Here is a 13,350-nt window from a genome sequence, read left to right on the forward strand (position 1 = left end):
TCCATACCAAACCAGACTCTGAATGAGCTGAGCTGAGCTGTCTTGCACCTTTACTGACGACAATAACACACACTGCCATAAAACATAGCTATAATCACGCTATAATGAATTTAGATTATCATTTTATGCTTCCCAGACACTTAAAAACAAATGCACAAACACCACCACTTACGATAGGTTATAATTTATGAGATTATGAGCGAAAGCCCAAAACCCGTACTGCAGTGCCCACTTGACTAAAGAAAACACATATTAAACAGTACATGACTTGTTGTTGTGCTAAATGTACGAGGTAGGTACTTGCACATCGAAGCTTTAAGTCTGAATGAGAGGCATACATGGCTGACTCAGGGTAAGAGCACTGCATGAGAAGGGGGAGGGCCCGAATGAGTTCCGATGAGTCATTCAGTTTTGTTCTCACTGATCAACCAGAAATCAAGAAGTACAGCTTTTAAAGTCGAGAACAGAAACAACCAAACGACAACAGTAGCAAATAGCGTGAAGAGATTACAAGAACGTTTATTCTTGGATCGCGCAAACATATACAAGGTGATTCCGTGATGTTACAATCTTTCACCCCCCCCCCCCCCCCCCACCCCATGAACCATGGACCTTGTCGTTGGTGGGGAGGCTTGCATGCCTCAGCGATACAGATGGCCGTACCGCAGGTGCAACCACAACGGAGGGGTATCTGTTGAGAGGCCAGACAAACGTGTGGTTCCTGAAGAGGGGCAGCAGCCTTTTCAGTAGTTGCAGGGGCAACAGTCTGGATGATTGACTGATCTGGCCTTGTAACATTAACCAAAACGGCCTTGCTGTGCTGGTACTGCGAACGGCTGAAAGCAAGGGGAAACTACAGCCGTAATTTTTCCCGAGGGCATGCAGCTTTACTGTGTGGTTAAATGATGATGGCGTCCTCTTGGGTAAAATATTCCGGAGGTAAAATAGTCCCCCATTCGGATCTCCGGGCGGGGACTACTCATGAGGACGTCGTTATCAGGAGAAAGAAAACTGGCGTTCTACGGATCAGAGCGTGGAATGTCAGATCCCTTAATCGGGCAGGTAGGTTAGAAAATTTAAAAAGGGAAATGGATAGGTTGAAGTTAGATATAGTGGGAATTAGTGAAGTTCGGTGGCAGGAGGAACAAGACTTTTGGTCAGGTGAATACAGAGTTATAAATACAAAATCAAACAGGGGTAATGCAGGAGTAGGTTTAATAATGAATAAAAAAATAGGAGTGCGGGTAAGCTACTACAAACAGCATAGTGAACGCATTATTGTGGCCAAGATGGATACGAAGCCCATGCCTACCACAGTAGTACAAGTTTATATGCCAACTAGCTCTGCAGACGATGAAGAAATTGATGAAATGTATGATGAGATAAAAGAAATTATTCAGGTAGTGAAGGGAGACGAAAATTTAATAGTCATGGGTGACTGGAATTCGAGAGTAGGAAAAGCGAGAGAGGGAAACATAGTAGGTGAATATGGATTGGGGCTAAGAAATGAAAGAGGAAGCTGTCTGGTAGAATTTTGCACAGAGCATAACTTAAACATAACTAACACTTGGTTCAAGAATCATAAAAGAAGGTTGTATACATGGAAGAATCCTGGAGATACTAGAAGGTAACAGATAGATTATATAATAGTAAGGCAGAGATTTAGGAACCAGGATTTAAGTTGTAAGACATTCCCAGGGGCAGATGTGGACTCTGACCACAATCTATTGGTTATGAACTGTAGATTAAAACTGAAGAAACTGCAAAAAGGTGGGAATTTAATGAGATGGGACCTGGATAAACTGACTAAACCAGAGGTTGTACAGAGTTACAGGGAGAGCATAAAGGAACAATTGACAGGAATGGGGGAAAGAAATACAGTAGAAGAAGAATGGGTAGCTCTGAGGGATGAAGTAGTGAAGGCAGCAGAGGATCAAGTAGGTAGAAAGACGAGGGCTAGTAGAAATCCTTGGGTAACAGAAGAAATATTGAATTTAATTGATGAAAGGAGAAAATGTAAAAACGCAGTAAATGAAGCAGGCAAAAAGGAATACAAAAGTCTCAAAAATAAGATCGACAGGAAGTGCAAAATGGCTAAGCAGGGATGGCTAGAGGACAAATGTAAGGATGTAAAGGCTTATCTCACTAGGGGCAAGATAGATACTGCCTACAGGAAAATTAAAGAGACATTTGGAGAAAAGAGGGCCACTTGTATGAATATCAAGAGCTCAGATGGAAACCCAGTTCTTAGCAAAGAAGGGAAAGCAGAAAGGTGGAAGGAGTATATAGAGGGTCTATATAAGGGCGATGTACTTGAGGACAATATTATGGAAATGGAAGAGGATGTAGATGAAGATTAAATGGGAGATACGATATTGCGTGAAGAGTTTGACAGAGCACTGAAAGGCCTGAGTCGAAACAGAGCCCCGGGAGTAGACAACATTCCATTGGAACTACTGACGGCCTAGGGAGAGCCAGTCCTGACAAAACTCTATCATCTGGTGAGCAAGATCTATGAGACAGGTGAAATACCCTCAGACTTGAAGAAGAATATAATAATTCTAATCCCAAAGAAAGCAGGTGTTGACAGATGGGAAAATTACCGAACTATCAGTTTAATAAGTCACAGCTGCAAAATACTAACGCGAATTCTTTACAGACGAATGGAAAAACTGATAGAAGCCGACCTCGGGGAAGATCAGTTTGGATTCCGTGGAAATGGTGGAACACGTGAGGCAACACTGACCTTACGACTTATCTTAGAAAATAGATTAAGGAAAGGCAAACCTACGTTTGTAGCATTTGTAGACTTAGAGAAACCTTTTGACAATATTGACTGGAATACTCTCAAATTCTGAAGGTGGCAGGGGTAAAATACAGGGAGCGAAAGTCTATTTACAATTTGTACAGAAACCAGATGGCAGTTATAAGAGTCGTGGGGCATGAAAGGGAAGCAGCGGTTGGGAAGGGAGTGAGACAGGGTTGTAGCCTGTCCCCCATGTTATTCAATCTGTATATTGAGGAAGCAGTAAAGGAAACAAAAGAAAAATTCGGAGTAGGTATTAAAATCCATGGAGAAGAAATAAAAACTTTGAGGTTCGCCGATGACATTGTAATTCTGTCAGAGGCAGCAAAGGACTTGGAAGAGCAGTTGAACGCAATGGAGAGCGTCTTGAAAGGAGGATATAAGATGAACATCAACAAAAGCAAAACGAGGATAATAGAATGTGGTCAAATTAAGTCGGGTGATGCTGAGGGAATTAGATTAGGAAATGAGACACTTAAAGTAGTAAAGGAGTTTTGCTATTTAGGGAGCAAAATAACTGATAATGGTCGAAGTAGAGGGGATATAAAATGTAGACTGGCAATGGCAAGGAAAGCGTTTCTGAAGAAGAAAAATTTGTTAACATCGAGTGCAGATTTAAGTGTTAGGAAGTCGTTTCTGAAAGTATTTGTATGGAGTGTAGCCATGTATGGAAGTGAAACACGGACGATAAATAGTTTGTACAAGAAGAGAATAGAAGGTTTCGAAATGTGGTGCTACAAAAGAATTCTGAAGATTAGATTGGTAGATCACATAACTAATGAGGTGTTGAACAGAACTGGGGAGAAGAGGAGTTTGTGGCACAACTTGACTAGAAGAAGAGATCGGTTAGTAGGGCATATTCTGAGGCATCAAGGGATCACAAATTTAGCAATGGAGGGCAGCGTGGAGGGTAAAAATCGTAGAGGGAGACCAAGAGATGAATACACTAAGCAGATTCAGAAGGATGTAGGCTGCAGTAGGTACTAGGAGACGAAGAAGTTTGCACAGGATAGAGTAGCATGGAGAGCTGCATCAAACCAGTCTCAGGATTGAAGACCACAATTTTATTGTGCCTGGTGCATGTTCCATTTTAGCGAGTTTTAACAGGTTCTTTTACTTTTTATTATTCTGATGATGGAAGCTTGACATCCGAATAGCGTCAATCTTAGTGTTTTACACTATAAACAAGTGGTTGAGCCGATATATTTTTTAACACTGACATTGAGAACGACGACCTCTCATCCAGTATGGATAAAATCAAAAATTTAAGACAGGCATGTCGATCGCTGGGGGCGGAGTAGCGCAGCAGGCAGCAGCGAGCATAACTAACCTTGGCGAAGAGCGGGGGCGAGCTGTGCGGAGTGCTGCTGGCAGATCCGACGCCGCCTCCAGCGACGCCGGGCACGCCCCCTGCCACACCGACGGGACCGCCGAATCCGGCAGCGACAGAGCCGCCCCCGGGGGCGGCAGCCGATCCGGCGTCGTTGCTGGCCATCTTGGAGAACGACGCCACCAGCTTCTGGTAGACGAGCGCGTTGTCTTTGGCGATGCCGCCGCCGTCGTCGACGCCCGCGGCGCCTCCGAGGGTGCGGTCCCTGTCGGAGGCGGCGGACAGGCCGTCATCTCCGGGGCCGGCCGTGTCGAACTTGTTGATGATCTGTCGGCAGCTGGCAGAGATCTGCTCCTGCAGGTCGCTCCTGGCCGCCGGCGAGCCGGGAGGCGCCGCAGGTTGGTACGCGTAGGGATGGTACTGGTGGCGGTGGTGCAGGTGGTGCTCGTGCTGCGCCTCCAGGTCCGAGCTGGTGTAGTCGCTCGAGTCGTACGAGTCACTCCACGTGTCCTCGCTGCTGAGGTACTCGACAATCTCGCGCACCTGGTCGTCGCGGATCCCGGGTACGGTTTTCATGAGGCGCGTCAGCTCGTTCTCGAAGTAGACCAGCTGCGGCGGCTTGGAGCGCGGTCGCACTCCGGGGCTGGCCTGCGGCGTCGACGTCGACGTCGCGCCCGTCACCCTCCCCGAGCTGTTGGCGCCCGCCGCCGCCACCATCGTCTTGAAGAAGGCGCGCATCTTGGACATCATCAGGTTGGTCTCCTCGTCGGAGCTCCAGTTGTTGAAGCTGTCCTTGCGGGTGAGCGATGTAGCCGGCGGTGGCGGTGCCGGCTGGGACGCCTTCTCGTCCGACGCCGGCGCGGCCGAGTCGGCGAGGACTTTGCGGGCGGAGTCACTGTCTGCGGACGGCGTCTGGATCGGGGACGGTTCTTCCTTGTTGACCGTGGCGGTCTCGCAGGTGGCGGCCGTCTCCGTGGCGGTCTGAGCCGGCGCATCGCTGCCGCCGGCGCTGCTGGAGTCGCTGCTGGTGCGCTGTTCCTTCAGCAGGTCGTCGCAGCTGCCGATGAAGCCGCTGTCCCGGCTGTGCTGCTTGTTGCGCGACGCCGACAGGTCGGAGGGCAGCAGGAGGAATTCGGGCTGAGGCGTCTTGGCGCCGTCCTCGTCTTCCGAGGATTCCCTGTTATTGCCGCCGGCGGTGGTGGTGGTCGCGGCAGTGGCGTCTAGCGACGCGGAGGGCGGAGTAGAGACGGACGTCTGCGGCGGTTCCTCCACGGCCGGGGACGGGCAGCCGCTGCTGCGGCGCTTCTTCTTGCGTTTGACGGTGTCGAACTGGCCGTCGGGCCGGTCGAAGGTGGTGACGGTGTCATCGTGCGCGCCCAGGCTGCCGCTCAAGCCTTCGGTCTCCGTGCTGGACGAGTCTTCGGTGGCGGAGAAGGGCGGCGCTTCCCCGCACGACAGCTCCGGCGTCACGTCGTGCTGCTGCTGCTGTTGCTGCTGCTGCTGCGAGGGGCTGGACATCTGCTGGACAGACAGCTGGTGGCCCCTCCTAGCGCGCGTCACCAGCCTCTTGCGGCGCTGCTCGGGGGACGGGCGACCCTCGCTGTCGCTGCCGACGCTGCCGCTGCCGTCCGAGTCGCCGGCGCCCTCTCCGGACGGCCCCATGAACCCCATGAAGCCGGTCAGGAAGTACTTCTCCAGCCGCGAGGACGCCAGCGCCGCCAGCTCGTCCGCGTCGGCGTCGTCCCTCGGACTTCCGGGCCCCCCGCCGCCGTCTTCGCCGCCTCCCAGAGATTCCAACCCTTCGCTGTAGATGGAGCTGCAGGTGTCCGACATGGAGTCCAGCTCCCGACCGCCCCCACCGCCGCCCCCGCCGGGGTTGACCGGCGCGCCGTTGCCCAGCCGAAAGAAGAAGTACTTCTCCAGTTCCGAGGCGGAAGTGGGGCGCGACTTGCGCCCCGAACCGGCCCCGTTGCGCGACGCGTGCTCCACTTCGCTCTCCTCGCAGCTCTCCTCGACGATGGTGTGCAGGGTGAAGTCGATGGCGGAGCGGTGGTAGCCGCGCAGCTCTTCCTCGCGGTCCGAGTACGACGTCGCCGACCTGACCGCCGCGCCGGACTCGTCGCACGAAGAGTCGTCCGCGTCGTCCCCCTCCGAGGCCGTCGACGTCGCGAACTCGTCCTCGTCGCGGTCGCCCACCTCCTCCACCCACGAGTCGTCGTCGGCGAGGCCCTCCTCTAGGCAGACGACGGCCGAGAGGGTGTCGCCGCCGGTCACCACGTGCACGTCCTCTTGCTGGCGCGCCGGGATGGTGTCCTCCGGCGCGGGGGCGGGCTCCGCCAGCGTCTTGGTGACGAGCGGCCGCCTCGCCGACGGCGACGCCGAGCGCGGGCCCGCCTCCAGCGTGAGAGTGAAGTAGCCGGCGAGCCCGGAGGCGGCGGCGGCCGCGGCGGCCTGCTCCTCCCAGTTCGTGTGCCTCACCACCACGTCGCCCCCGCCCCCGGGGGCGGGGGCGGCGCCCGCCGGGACCAGCGTCGTCGTCTCGCTCGTGACCACACTGACCGACTGCTGCGGCGCGTCCTGCGTGATCATGACGAGGCTGGTGTAGCGCTCCGGCGGCGCGCCGCCATGCTGGTGCGCGTCCGCTCGCGTCGGGCTCCCGCGGCCGACTGCTGTTGCCGCCGACGCCGCCGCCGCCGTCGATGGCGGCGCACCTGGCGCCGCCGCTGCGCGCGCACCCTCGCCGTCGCGCCGCTCTTCCTCCTCGTCGCTCCCTTCGCCGCTTTCCGTCTCCTCCTCCTCCTCCTCCAGCTTTATCGTCCCCTCGCTCTCCGACGCACTTCTCGACCGTCTCGAGACGTCGGACTGCTCCGAAGACAACAGGTGCGCCGCCACATCCGGCTCCACAGGTTGTTCGATTTCCGACACTTCAAACTTCGCGGGCGCTTCCACCGACGACGGATTTTCCGCTGCCACAGTGGAACTCTGCTCCTCCACCTTCTCTCCACCTGTCACCGCCATCGAATCCTCACCGTCCGACACCCGCCCAGGACCTCGATCATTATCGACAACTGTCTTTCCCGTTACAGTTTCCGTCCCGCGTTCACGTTCGAGAGCGTGTTCCGCTGGTGCAGAATCGCCCGACGTCATCTCCGCGGCACTTTCTCCGACGCGCGTCGCACTGTCAACGGGTACTTCTGCCGCTGCAGAAGCCCCAGACTTTTCGGCGCCGATCGTGTCCACTTCGGCGTGCGCCAACGCTACCTCCTTCCGGGTACTGTCAGCGCTGTCCGCTCTGCACAGGACGGCCGACACCTCATCCTCGCGGACTGCCAGGCTCGCACTGTCGTACTCTCCGAAGAGAGCGGCGAGTGAAATGCAGGTGTTCCGCACGCCTTCCTCCGTGTCGTGGGTGGCAGCGGCGCGAGGCGCGCCTGCTACGGCAGCGGCCGCCGGCGCCATCTCTGAGCGCTCCGGCGAACTTCGTGCAGCGGCTCGGCCGTCGTAGTTGTCGGCGCGGCCGCCGGTCAGCGCCGGGTCGCTGCCCTCGTCGTCCAGGTGGCGTATGCGCCGCAGCACGACGCCGCCGAACCAGCTGTCCCGGAGCGGTTCGCCCCCACCTGTTGCTGCCGCCGCCGCCGCCTTATCTTCGTCTCCCTCGCGAATTCCTTCACGTACCGCCGACTCTACGGCGTCCGAGTCCTCCGTCACGCTGCCGCTTGCATCTTCCAACTGCCCCGTCTCGGCTACCGCAGACTCGATATCGGCACCAGCGAGACGTCCAACTTCATCTCCTGTCACTGTCACGGACTTGGAGTCTTCGCCAATCCGCGTGACAATGCTCTCCGTCAGATCTTCGACGCACTCCACGACCTCCATAGTAATCTGAGGGCAACATTGCTGTAAATCACTTTCCTTTGCGGCTCCCTCTTTCTCAAGCGTCGGTAATCCGGTGTCCTGCGTCGCGGCTGAGTCACCGCCATCCTCTGCGTGTCCTGGGAGCTTTTGTTCGTCCTGTGTCTGCAGGGGGCGCTCGGTCGTGACTTCCGGCTCCTGCGGCCCTTCACCGGAGCCGCTGGAAACCGCAGCAACCACCGAACCTTCATCCTCCTTTCCCGGTGTCACTACCACTGCACCCTGCTCGTCCTCTTGCACGCCAGCAGTGGCTTCTTGCGTCATTACCGATCCATTTCCCTCGTCATCATTCAAAACAAAATCATCTATGCATCCACTTAATTCCCCAGCCAACACTGCGTCATTATTTTCACCACATGTTTCAATTTCAACTGCTGGAACTTTGCACTCACCTTCATGAAACTCTGTTGCTTTTTCTACTGTAATAGCTTCCTCTACTCCATCCTCATTGCTCTTCTCAGTTTCAACGCCATCCTTCCCTTCACTAACGACACTTCCGGCATTAATAGCACCACACTCGTTAACGTCACCCCGCGAAGCATGTACACGCTGTTCTCCAGTAACGACCGCGCGGTCTTCCTCTGGAACAACTTCAATGTGCCTTAAGAGGACAACGCCGCCGTCTCCGGAGTCAAGGTCACTGTCGCAGCCACTGGTGCTGAAGGTGGAACTCTCAGAGTCGCTATCGCTGCTGTCGCCTGTATCGTGATGCATCTGCATTTCGTCACTCACACTGCCTTCACTTTCACCCCCACTCTCCTCTTCCCCGACCTCTTTGTCTCCATCACTAACCACTCCACCCGGGACAGAATTAAAATCACTCGCTCGCGCCGAAACGTCAGCACTTTCTCCCTCCAAATTCTTGACGTGTTTCACGAGCACAATTCCGTCTCCCTCGCTTCCCTTCCCTTTGCTATCGCTCTGGCGAGATGCATCGCCTGTTGCGGTCTCCACCTCCGAATTCTTGATGTGCTTCAGTAGTACAATTCCGTCGTCACAGCCTTCGGTGCCTGCAGGACTCGCTAGCTCTGACAACGCCGTCGACCTGTTCGTTTTCTTCGCACCACACACAACTGTCTCTTCCTTACTTTCCGCAGTCTTCTCGTCACTGCCGAACGAAGCGTGCCTCAAAAGCACAACGGCGCCGCTGTCGTCGTCTTCCGCATCGGATCCTCCGGAAGACGGCTGCGCCGGCGCTTCGGGAAGACCCGCATCACTGTTGTCACTGCTGTCGTCGTCGCCGCTGTTGACGACGAACACTTTAGAAAACTCGCCGCCGGAAGACGTGGACGTCGTTTCGGACGCGTCGCTGTCGGCGCCGCTTTCGTCGCTGTCTCCACCCGCAGTGACCGTGTAGCAGCCGGCGGCCACTTGCGTGGTGACAGCGCCCTCGTCCTCAGAGTCCTGACAGGCTTCGGACGACGTCGAAGACGAGGACGACGACGTCGAGGACGAAGAGTGCAGGCGCTCCCTGGGGAGCGACAGCAACATCCGCCGTTGGCGCTCCAGTGTGTCGTCGGCTTCGGGACGCGGTTCTTCTGTAGCTGGCGGTGGCTCGTCACCTTCGGCGTCTTTCTCGCCCAGATCGAATCGGACACTGTTGGCGACCGGCGCAGTTGCACCGACGCTGCGATCACTAGAGACCGCAGAGTCTTCGCCACTCGGCTCTAGACGTGCCTCGGTGGTGGCTGAGACGGGTCGGGCAGCATTACTGCAGGAGTTGTCTTTGTCGCCGACGGGCTCACTCGTCACGCTGACGGTCTGAATAGCGTCCTGTTCGAGGGGTTCACTCGCGACCTTAATTGGCGGCTCTTTATCGACCGGTTCGAAACGCGCACTGCCGCTCACTGACTCGCGTGTGACGGTACGGTCGGCGTCGCCAGTGCTATCGGCGCGGGCCTTATCGGCGCTATCGCCCTCCGATAGCGAAACGCGATCGCGGCGCGGCGGGTCCGCCGGCGCGGAGATTACTTCGGCGACGGTGGCAGGTAGCTCCTCGTGCGCCCTCTCGTGCCGGATGAAGATCTCGCACGCGGGCACGGCGGCGAGCGCCCGCTGCGGAGACGCGCCCGACACGTCCACGACGGCGGGCGGGCACTGCACGACGGCGCCCGTCGACGTCACGGCGACGACGGTGCTGCCGGCGGCGGCCGAGATGAGCGGCGAGATGAGCTCGGCGGGCCACGAGCACGACCACGGGCCGACCACGACGCGCGAAGGGCCCGAGCCGGCGACGGGGGCGGCGGCCGAGTTGCGGATGCGGATCCGGACGCCGCCGGAGGAGGAGGAGGCGACGGCGTCGGCGGGCGCCGCGGCGCCGGAGACGCCGAGCGCCGCGTCCTGCATGAAGTGGTGGTGGTGCGCGGGTGACCAGAAGGGCACGGGGAAGGGCACGGGCACGGGGATGGGCACGGGGACCGGCAGCACCGTGGCGGAGCCGCAGGCGGCGCACCAGGGACTGGCGGGCGCGCGCGCCGCCTCCGCCGAGGCCGCCGCCGCAGCTGCCCCCCCACCACCGCCGCCGCCCGCCGCCGCAGCCGCAGCCACTGCCGGCTCCGGCGGGGCGCAGTGCTGGTCGCACAGCGTCACCTCCTCGACGGCGCGCTCGCCGCAGCAGCCCTGCTCGAAGTAGTCCCAGTCGCAGCCGGCCGAGCTGCTGCTCTCCGTGTCCTCGTCCGCCGCGTCCTCCTCCTCCTCGTCGTCGTCCTCCTTGCTGGACGACGAGTCGGAGCTGATGAAGACCAGCTTGTAGTCGTCCACGTCCGGCGGCGCCAGCAGCAGCGGCTCGTGGTGGTGGTGGTGATGGTGGTGCTGATGGTGCCGGTGGTGGTAGCGGCCGACGCCGCAGTAGTCGCTGCTCACCTCCGTCACCCTGACGCTCTCCACCACGCGCGAGCTGCTGCGCCGCGAGAACCGACCTGTCCCCAACACAACACTCCGCACTTGTAGGCGGCCGTCTCTGTCACTGCAGTACCCAGCCACCGACAGAAGCATGCTCGAAGCAGTGAAGCACTTGACCGTCACCACAAACACCGTCACAACAACAACAACAACCACCACCACCGCCACAAAAAAAGCACCACCACCGACAACTCCACGTAGCAGAACTACTGGTTCTTGTGACACTCTCACATACACAGGATGAAAGAAATGTTTTGGACGCATCACAGGGTCACTCGTGATAAACTCGTAGGTCCACGAACTAGATTTGTTTCACATTATTGGTTTTCGGTTCGTGCCTATACATCAATCTCAACAGGGGAAGACTATAAGACAGCGTGTTTGACGCGACTTTCGTGTCAGTTTTATGACACAAATGTAACGAGTCACTCATAGTTCCACGAAGTAGATTTCTTTTCGTTTCACATTACTGGCTTTCGGTTCGTGCCTATACAGCAATCTCAATAGGGGAAGGACCATACGACACCGTGTTTGACGCGACTTTCGTGTCAGTTATAACGTAGCAAATGTAACGAAAAGACAACACCCCAGTCGCCGAGCAGAGTAACTGTCTCCGTATAATCCTACTGACTGTCCCAGCGTCGATTAGACTCCGTCTGTCAATTTGTTCCATTGTCCCCCAAATTTGTTGCCACGAGTAGTGCTATACATTACAGTTCGATTTCAGATGCTTGGCATTTCAAGTTGTCATAGTCTCTTGCAGATATGTACCTCTCGTGTGATTCCTAAACGCTGAGTAGTATGAAGTTTCTTCGATGTTGGTATTTTCTCGTATCTATTTGTGTGTGTGTGTGTGTGTGTGTGTGTGTGTGTGTGTGTGTGTGTGTGTGTGTGTGTGTGTGTGGAGGGGGGGGGGGGAGGGTCGAGGATGGTTGTTATGGATCCCGTCTTATAAGTTTACGTTTTTCTGTTATCGTTATGTAGCACACAACATACAAATACGAGGAACCTGATCCACAAGCACACTTTCCAGAGTCAAACTCGCGTCATCATCTCGTCGTCTGTGTTCTATCCTTCACAGAAACGAACTTCAAAAAGCACAGAATAGTCATAAAATAAAAACAAAGACTTCCATACATATTATAGAAGTGGAAGTATCCCGGGTTTCTCTCTGGTGTTTTCCTAGATATTTACGGTTTCTTTTTTGCAACATGTAGCTACAGTCACCCCCAAAGGTTCATATGTCTTTCGTTCGACGCCCTGCGTCGACGGAAAGCAATGGTTTGTTTCCAGTTTTAAACGAAACGATTCTAAAGTAGAATTCTGCGTTATCATTCGATAGACCGATCGCAAATTAGTCTAGTGCGTTATTCGTTTTACCGATATGCTTTTTTTTTTAATTTGCTGGCTTTCACGTTTAGTCTAGTGCGTTATTCGTTTTATCCATAGGTTTCTTTTTAATTTACTGGCTTTCTCGACGTATCCATACAGCTATCTTAACATTGGGATGTCATTGTTGACAATACGAATGTAAGAGACAATAGGTTAGGTTCGGTCAGGTCACGTTTTACGTATCGATAAAACGAGTATCACAGCTGACTAACTTAGGTGCGCTCTATCAAATTATCACGTGAAATTCCACTTTCAAAATCACGGTATTTGCAACGGGAAACAAATCGACGCTTTCCATCGACAATGGGCGTCGCACGAAAGACGAGATATGCAGTAAATCTTTGGGCTGATTCCAACCACGCACTGCAAAAAAGAAATTGCAAGTAATTGCCGAAACACCAGAGAAAATGCACCTGACGACTCTTAGGAGAGACATCTTGTGTATACCCTATGAGTGTATGTACGTTCTCCGTCTCCTCCTAAACCACTGGATCAATTTGAACCAAACTTGGTACACACAGCACTTACTGTCTGGGCAGAACTAATGCGCGGGCAAGAACCATCACCCTTTCAAAGGCTGCGGGTGGGAGTGAAAACTCTTCTATCCCTGAAGTTTCGTCCAAAGCTATTGTTGGACATCTTCGGAAGTGCTCCTGGTTGTGCCGAGTCTTGCCGACTGATGAGTCGGACGTTGAAAAACGGCCTAAACACCGTGGAAAGTGGGCGTGGTCTGGAATTCACGTGATAGCAGAGAGAAACCTTGTCAAGGAAATATATAAACATGGGGATAATTTTAACAGAAAAGAAGAAGCCACGAAACTCAGCGATATATGGACAGTGGCGCTACAGAATCGATGAGATAGATAGTTATATTTATCCTTGACAAGGTTTATCTCTGCTATCACGTGAAATCCAGACCACGCCCACTTTCCACGGTATTAAGAACGTTCTTCGACGTCCGACTCGTCAGTCGGTAAGACTAAGCACAGCCAGGAACACCTCCGAAGAT

General features: G+C 54.9%; 1 protein-coding gene across 1 annotated transcript in view; it reads right to left on the reverse strand.

The window, feature by feature from the left end:
- Positions 1–6,787, reverse strand: part of LOC124784399 — a 513,236-nt gene extending 506,449 nt beyond the window's left edge. The window contains exon 1 of the mRNA XM_047254096.1: positions 4,137–6,787. Within this exon, the coding sequence (XP_047110052.1) occupies positions 4,137–6,725 (2,589 nt within the window). The 5' untranslated portion in view covers positions 6,726–6,787. The remainder of the gene's footprint in view (positions 1–4,136) is intronic.
- Positions 6,788–13,350: the final 6,563 nt, after the last annotated feature.

The sequence above is a fragment of the Schistocerca piceifrons genome, chromosome 1 (genome assembly GCF_021461385.2).
Source record: "Schistocerca piceifrons isolate TAMUIC-IGC-003096 chromosome 1, iqSchPice1.1, whole genome shotgun sequence".
NCBI lineage: Eukaryota > Metazoa > Arthropoda > Insecta > Orthoptera > Acrididae > Schistocerca > Schistocerca piceifrons.